The 8,788-nt window shown below is 42.1% G+C and overlaps 1 protein-coding gene across 1 annotated transcript; it reads right to left on the reverse strand.

Annotated features, from left to right (window-relative positions):
- Nucleotides 1-1,142: 1,142 nt before the first annotated feature.
- On the reverse strand, nucleotides 1,143-2,596 carry fam181b (family with sequence similarity 181 member B). Its single transcript, XM_080428422.1, has one exon. It carries the CDS (start codon nucleotides 2,566-2,568, stop codon nucleotides 1,621-1,623), a length of 948 nt encoding a protein of 315 aa, XP_080284548.1. The 5' UTR covers nucleotides 2,569-2,596; the 3' UTR covers nucleotides 1,143-1,620.
- Nucleotides 2,597-8,788: the final 6,192 nt, after the last annotated feature.

Here is an 8,788-nt window from a genome sequence, read left to right on the forward strand (position 1 = left end):
AATGGTTCTCAAACGTTTTAATTAATCAAGAACCCCCATAACTCTGAGAGTGAACAAATGAAACCAAATGGACCCGTTAGGGTCCATTTGGTTTCATTTGTTCACTCTCAGAGTTACCGACCTGTAAGGGTCCATTTGGAAGCCAGAGGGTCCCTCCCTGGACCCCACTTTGATGAGAACCACTGCTTCTAAACAAATGAGATGTGAGTTTGTAATCAGTTGCAGACAGTTGTACTGAAAAATACACAGTTGTGTAAACTCCCAGCACCCCAACATAAATGAAAATGTGTTCATGGATAAAATGTGCTTACAGGTCAAATGAGAATGCTTGTTTGCAATCTTTTAAAGGTTTATGTACCATTCAACCCAATGCAGCATTCCTCATCTTCTCCCAACTATTTGGTGAACACACTATAAAGAAAGCGAATTAAATCTATGTATATCAAAAGAATGGTCGATCTATCCGTTTTTTTTGTCATCTGAAAATACTCCATTCCATCAAAGAGGAATGGAAATTCAACTAGCTGTGGTGAAAGTATGAAACACCCTAAACAGATGTAGTTTGAAATATATAGTTGTATTAAGAGTGTGACTGTCGTATTACTAGTACTGTCGTATGTTAGTCTCTCCAACACGTTTCACTGTGTTTGTTTGGAAGGGGGGAAAATTTAACTGTCTAAACATTTTCATATTTATCATAAAAAGGTAGAAAAATGTAAATTGTATTGCATCATATAAATAATATGTTGCATTAATAATGGCCAGACACTGAGTATCCTGGTGTCAAACTGTGGGACTAGTTAGCATCCTTATGTGGGTCAACCACAGTGGACTGTGGGCTGTGGCAAAGTATAGATACTCCTGGTCACATATTACAAGTAAAAGTTGCTCTGTCAAATTTGTACTTTAGTTCAAGTACAAGTATTCAAAAGTTGTTTTTTTAAAAAGTACAAGTAACAAAGTACATTTAAACCATGGTCAACCATGCTGCAGCATCATTAGCACACATGGACAACAAGAAAGACATCAATGTTGTGATTGTATAATAAAGACCAGCTTTATTTCATCCTCACACAAATAGCTAGATGCATAATGTGACTCTCCTAGATCAGCGTGCATTCAGGAGTCTGAAGGTGCCATATTGGGATCTCTGGCAAGTAAAACATTTCTCCAACATAAACTGTTGATAAGGTGACTAAAACCGGTGCTTAATTCCTGCAGTATTTTTCTTTCAAAATGCATGTGCAATATAAGAGTAATTTATCAAATTATTTAAGAGGAGGGGATACAGAGTGGACAGTCCAGTCTCCTCAGTGGACAATTTGGTAGCAAAAAAAAAGTTAAATAAACATAGCCAACATAATATATAGCCATATGAATAAAACTCAAGAAATTGTCACATTCATGACAACGGATCGCTGTCAGGAAATGATGATCAGATCCAGTTGCAGTATCTGCCCAGGAAGAAGTTTGAAGAACAGATAAGCATGATACAGACATGTCATATTGTCCTTCGACTATGGTTATTCTTTTCACCTTCAATTTTCTGTATTTACTTTCTACGTTTTGTCGTGTTCATTTTTATGTCTGAAGAACCCTAAACATAAACTTGTCAGTGTCTCATAGAGATGAAAAATGTGCTCTGTTGTAACCCCCGCTGGGATCATAAGTGACCTGGGGAAGAGAGGGGTCTGTAAAGAAGTTAGTGAAGGCCAAAGTGCACAGTGGGTTGTCCTCCACAGGCCCTATAGAACCAGAGTCTGACTGACAGTAGACCGGAGGCTGGCTCTGCACTAATTTCTTAGTGGGGCTAGTGCAATTAGTCCAGGGCTCTGTGTAGAGGAAGCCACCAACTAAATGATGGCCATCATAAGATGAGGGTTCTGGGCCTAATAACTCCGGCTGCACCCGAGCGGGCATGCTCTGAAATAGGTCTTGATCGCCAACCATGTTGCTGTAATCCGGCCCCAATAGCTCAAAGAACTCCATCGCCTCGGGGTTGCCTCGTTCGAAGTCCTTCAGAGTCATCCCAGATGTGGAGCTGACTTTGGAACAGTTGGCAGGCTCTGTAAAGAACGACGGCGGCAGGTTGCGGTTCCTCAGGGGCGGCTTCTTGGCTTTTTCACCCCTGACTTCCTTTGCGGGGCTGAAGAGGGCCGCCAGGCTCTTGCTTTGCAAATTGGCCTGGACTCCATCGCGCTTAGGGAGAGTTTTACCCTGGAAGGGGCTGGGCTGAGCCAGAGGGGAGCCCTGTCTCTTTGCTGGGGTCTCTGGGACGTTCCCCGGCGCTATGATGCCGGTGCACCTTTTGATCTGCTTCTGCAGATACTTGCGGTGGTTGACTTTCCTCTTGGATTTTACCGGCTTGTCCAGTGCCAGTTTGATGTTGCTGGAAGCGGAGTCGATGAAACTCAGCAAGTCCCTCGTGGTCTCTCTGTAGTCGCCCTCGCTCTCCACCTCGCCCAGGACACTCCCGTCCAGACTTTTCTCCATGTCATACTCCACCACAGATCCGGGGAAGCAGAAATTCATGAACTGGGGGTTCATGATCGCGGTCTGAACAGCCATTACTCCGGGGCTTCACCTGTGGCGTCTGCTGTAATCTCAAAAAGCAGGAGTTTTTCATCAAAGCATGTCCCTTTTCAGCCCCTCACGTAAACACTTGGTCCTGATGCTGCTCACGCAGTGAGTGCCTGGGAAACATTCAAGAGTAGAACTGATGGGATACTGAGGAGAGCTGAGAGATCTTTCAGGGGGCTGGACCAATGATGTCAGAACATCAAAGAGGAGGGGCAGCGGCACCACAGGAATTAACTCTTTGCTTATGTCCGACCACCTGCAACTATAAGAGGGATTTGTCTGAAATTCCCTGCTGTGTCGAAGACAATGCCCGCTTCTAGAGCTCTCCCCTTAAGTTGAACTGTTTACAAGTGCTCTCAACCACAAACACTTTGATGAAACTGGAGGATATTACAGTAACAATGGCTGAGGAAAAGGTTGTGTTACAATGTTATAGAGAGGTCTTTACTCCTGTGTTCCAGGAACATTTCTAATGGATAGAACATGTGTTATGTATGCACATTTGGAAAGCTGTCACATACGGTACTGAAAAATATTCTAACTTTTAAATTTACATCTGGAAATAATCTCTAAAAACTGGTATTGTTTTGTGGAGTAGTGTAGTAGAATTTTCAGAACATCATTTTCTGGTGTTCTGGTGGTTTCGTCCTGGCACAGTGATCAGCACTAGCAACCAGTTCAATCTTCTATTACACTTACACTACAAAAAACAAACTCCAAGCCAGTGGTCTAAATGTCAGTAAAATTATCTTTTTTTCTGTGGGAAAAATCTTTGTGCCCAAACAGATGTCACTGTTTGGGGGAGAATCTTCCCAACTGCTTTGCTTGTGTCTTAATCTGCGCATGGCAAAAGTTGATTTCTGGTGCATTCCCAGGCCAGTGGGAATTTCTGCCCTGGCCTGACAACTATTATGGGCTGCCTTTGACATAAAGCCCTACAGGGTCTAAATAGCCTCCATTCTTCCCCCGCCAGTGAAAGGGAGCTTTGTGCCAGAGATTCATTAAACTGCACCTCACAGCCCCTTCGTAAAATGGGTCTCAATAATGAACAGTCGATTTAACTAGAAAAGCTGCCGGAGCTGTTAAATTAAAGGGGAATAAAGTGCAGTTCACGCTCGGTGTGCCAGAAGAAATGTTGACCCGCAGAAATCCCTGGTATGAAACTTCTGTTGCTGTAAACAATAACGCGTTTGCAGGAAGCTTCTTGGCAAACAGTGAATACAAATCGCCGATATACATCCCAAGTGTGGTGTTTGCACGGCGCCAGGGTATTACTCCAGTTTAAGTGAAATTTCGGCGAGGCAATAAAAGCGTTTTGTAATATTGAGTTGGCAGATTTGTTCCATACAGTAATAAAGATAAAACGAGGGGGAGGGATTGTGAGATTTCAGAATGTTTTACATTCTTTATTCCTCTTGTTTCTTATTAGTTTTTTGTTTTAGGTATGCTGATGTAAAGACTTAAAAATACATATATATTTATTTATTTCTCTCTTTTGTCCCTATATTCTCTTTTTTTTTGCATTTTCTCACTTGTTTTGGCCCAGAAGAAGAAGTGAAAAGAGGGAATCCTCCTCCCCTCCCTTTAAAGGACACGTTGAGGTGAGGCAGTGAATCATTTAAATGTCGGAGGGCAAAAAAGGAAAGAAAAGAAAACAAGAACGCTGAAGCGGTGAGACCGAGGGGCCGTTAAAAAAGTGCTATTCTTATGTAAATGTTCAAGTACAATAGGGACAGTGAAACTGATAGTGCTGATCTAATTATCTGCAGCACAACACAGGCCACCGCGGCCTGAAAGGAACCCCGAGAAAAGCTAAAAGATGCAAACACAACATTCGAACAGTTGCCAAAGAAGGGTGTTTTGTGGGTTCTTTATTTTATGTTGGCGTCGTAAATTGCCTGTTCTGTCATCTTTGAATAAAATAAAATAAAGTGGAAATAAAGTGGGAGAATTTGGCAGAATTGAATGTTCAAACTTACTTTGTAGCCTTTTGTTTTTAGAATCTGAAATATATTGTGAAATTCCAAGTCTTTCAATTGGAACTATTAAAACTAAGAGAAATTGGAAGCCTGTGATAGCCATGGAACGAACAGTCATGGACTCTCTGGATATTATAGGCTGGAAACCATTTTAACCCCCATTGCACACTTTCTCCCAGTCTCAGCAGCTCAGCAGCCCGGTTTTTGGCAAAGTGACATCATCAGGGACATGGCAGCCTTATCCCCTCTTTCCCGTTTGGGCTTTTGTGCTGGTGGGTTATTCACATCTCGGAGGCTGACGCACGGATTCCGGAAACAAGCCTCCATTGTCACCAAAAGGGTGAGAGGGCGAGAAGGAAAGGGGGGGGAGTGGGGAGAAAGAGGGGAGAAAAAAAGGTAAAATAAGGGAACGATCAAGAAAGCTGTGTGCCTTGGTTTGAATTCACAGACATGTAAGACTTAGAAATTGTCAAATTCCCATCACGTTTTTTTTTTTCTTCCCAGCATTCATCACAGAGGCTGAATCACACATGCTAATTTCAGAAACTCCAGAGGGCCATGGTGCAAACCCAGAGGAACCTTTTGCAAGCATCACCCATTACATTTTCACCAAATCCACACTTCACCATGTCTGTTCTCTCAACAAGCAAGTGACCTAAAACTCAGCAAAATCCAGGGTCAATTTTTAGACTTTGAATGAAGGGCCATTCACACCAAGCACTATAACTATAACTACAACTATAAAGATGTAGTATAAAAAAATCGTGCTCGAGTGGATGGCAGATGGCAGACAATGGTGAACAATATAATAATAGTTATATTTATAGTTGCTTGGTGTGAATGGCCTGTAACTGAGTTAAATTAATGCTCTGGATTTTTACTGTGTGCACAGATCTATGGGTGGGTGTGTGTGGGTGTGTTTGCAAGTGAGTAGAATTTATTGCTTATCTATTGTTGTACAGTATGGTTTATTGCTGTATTTAATGTCTTGTTGTCCACATTCTTACTTTTCTTTCTGTGACACCCTGAATTTCCCACCCTTGGGGATTAATAAAGATCCTATCCTATCCAAGTGGTTCTCAAAGTGGGGTCCGGGGACCCCCAGGGGTCCTTGAGGGGGTTCCACGGGTGCTCCAGCGAAACAAGTTAACATAGCTTAAAAATCTAAACTCTAAACACAGTATATTGGCCATTTGAAAAAAGCCGATCTACAAGCTCTAAATGCATCGCGACACGTTGTGAGCTTGTAGATCTGCTATTTTAATTTCTTCAGGGAAAATTGTGGGGAAAAACATTTTAACACACAATATTTTTCTGATGGGGCTCGTGGCCAAATAAAGATACATTTAGGGGTCCTTGACATGAAAACGTTTGAGAACCACTGTCCCATCCTATCCTAGATCGGTTCAGAAGGAAATTCCCAGGATGTTACTTATTCAGCACCCAAACTCCCTGGGTGCTGCTGGGTGAGGTATGGCTGCCTGGGCTTGTCCCTGCCGCTCAGGGCAACGTGATGTGACACCCACAGGCTTAATCTCTTCCTACTACTGTGTGGTCCCCGCCTGTGCAAGGGGACACACTCGGGGCCCGGGGTCAGCCGAATACTAATAACACCTCTGATTGATGGCAGTGTCAGGGTCTTAAGAAAGGACCAGGGAAATTAATGACCCCTCAAAGTCCTGAGAAAAGTTTTCAAGGGGGGGCTTTTTTAGTGACAGGGACCTCCCTCCCCCGTGTTCAGCTGTGTTTGTATGCATCCGAGGCGAGGGGCGTCGTCGTGAGATTCAGTCTAAATCCTCTGACGGAGATCTTGGTGGACATGTCTGGCGTCGTGGCTCAAAATTTACTCGAGGAACACGCTCCGCCTTCTGTTCCGTGGCGTCACGTCACGTCAAGAATCTCTGACTGTGTGAGACACTTAGCTACAGAACTGGACTAATAGCTAACTCGCAGAAACAAGGCACATGACAAGAAGCCATTCTGTCCCTTGTCACTGAAGCACCTTTCCCACTGGACTAAGAAACCCAGCTAACACCCACTAACATCTGGCTTTTGTCTTTGTGAGAAGGTTACAATCGGCTTTAGAGCTGAGCGATAGACAAAATCAAATATCGCTATATTTGACCATATACGTACCTCTAAATTGAAATTGTTGTTGACAATAAAATAATTGTAATATAAAATATTTTTAATATACAGTATATATTTAACCAAACATAGCACAAAAAGCAGATCTACAAGCTCACGATGCATTGTGATGCAATTAGATCTGCTAGTTTTTAGAGAAAAAAAGTATAAAATAGGTGAATGGGTAGAATAGTGATTTAGAAACCAGAAAAAGACAACACTTATTCCATATCACGAATATTACGATATCAAAAATCTCAGATGATATCTAGTCTCATATCACAATATCAATATAATATTGATGTATGGTCCAACCCTAATCAGCATTCATTACCAAAACCCATATCCAGGTCCAATCAACAACGATGGGAACATGACACAGGTAGACACGCTCATTTTTGCACCTTTTCCAGCACCATTCTACGAGAAACCTTCTCCTGATTCAAAGGGAACAGGGAATAAGGAACCAAGTGCTCTAGTGTGAGTATTTCACTCGCATTTGCCCCTAAAAATAGATATATGTAAACCGTTAAAAAGTAAAAATTCAAAGTAAAAGGTAATTTGTTCAAAGTAATTTGAACTTTTTTATAATTAGAATCCTCTATTACAATCTCAAAACAATTATTGTCATTGGTTTGGTAGCTGTAATTGCATATTGCCTCTGGACAGCATGTGCTCTTGAGAGAAAGATAGAGAGGCAGAGAGAGAGTGTGTGTGAGTGAGTGAGTGAGTGAGTGAGTGAGTGAGTGAGTGAGTGAGTGAGTGAGTGAGTGTGTGTGTGTGTGTGTGTGTGTGTGTGAGAGAGGAGAGCAGAGAGGAGAGCAAGCATTGCAGGCACTTCACAAACACACTTTAAAAAGGAGTCAATCATCTACTTTGCCTAGTGTTTTCCCCACTAAAAACCTGCATACGCGCTAATTTAGGTGGAAAAGGGGCATTAATGTTTACCAGATATACCGTATGTTATATGTCACTTGAGCACAAATATAAGAATGTTATTTAGATAGCATGTTGTCTGGTCAGGTGCTAGATCTGGTGTCCTGGTTTATTTGAGGCACAGCATTATTCTTTCTTGTGTATCTTATTGTTTATTGACTAGAGTTTATGATTACTCTGCTTTCTCCGAACTTGAGCATTTGCTAAATGCCCAAAATTGTAAATTGGAACCATTTAAATTATATACATAGTTGACCCTATAGGGCTCTATACTAGGCCCCCTCGTGTTTTTACTCTACACTAAATATCTTCACTGAAAATAGGAGATCTACAAGCTGACAACGGGCCGTGCTGCGATGCGTTGTCAGCTTGTAGATCTGCCATTTTCACCTAATGTTCACCCCCCAGGATAGGGACGCTAGAGTTCAAGTGGTTAAACTTCTCCCAGCTTAAAAAAAAATAAAGAAGTTATCCAAAAAAAGAAAAAGACTTCTTGGAGAATCACAAAAGGGTCTTTGGTTCTGAACAGCCCCCCCCCCCCCCTACACACTCTCTGCCTCACTCTTAACCTTCCATCAACCCTTCCCAACCTCTCCATCACCCCATGTGCAGTATTAATAATATTACTAGCAGGGGGGAACAAACGGGGATCCATGGGCTGTCTTGGTGCAGCAATTTAGAGCTTTAAAGAGTGTGGGGGGATGAATGGCGTGCCTGGGGGAATCCCACCGGTCGGTCTGCAGGGGCCAGGTCAGCCTCCCACCACTCTCTTTATTGGCCTCCTCCGATTGGAGTTTTATTAAATCACAAAGTAATTGTTCCTACTGGAAGACACTGAAATACCGCAGTCGGGCTTAAAACCTACAAAGAGCGAGAGTCTAGAGCAACCTTGGTTACCAAACAAGGTGCCGTTACAACCACACGTTATTGTTGCAATATATAGAACTATGCATAAACTATTATAATATATACACCTATTCATTATTATATATTAATTATATAAAATGTCATACCCTAAAAACATACGTATATTTGAACAACTTACCACCTGGCATCCCTATTTTGCCATTACAGGCAGACATTTCTTTACCTCTTTCATTTATTTTAAAGTTTTTCCACAAAAAAAGTGAAAATAGCAGATATATAAGCTCATGGTGCATTGTCTA

Source organism: Gymnoscopelus braueri (assembly GCF_963280865.1).
Source record: "Gymnoscopelus braueri genome assembly, chromosome: 5".
Classification (NCBI taxonomy): domain Eukaryota; kingdom Metazoa; phylum Chordata; class Actinopteri; order Myctophiformes; family Myctophidae; genus Gymnoscopelus; species Gymnoscopelus braueri.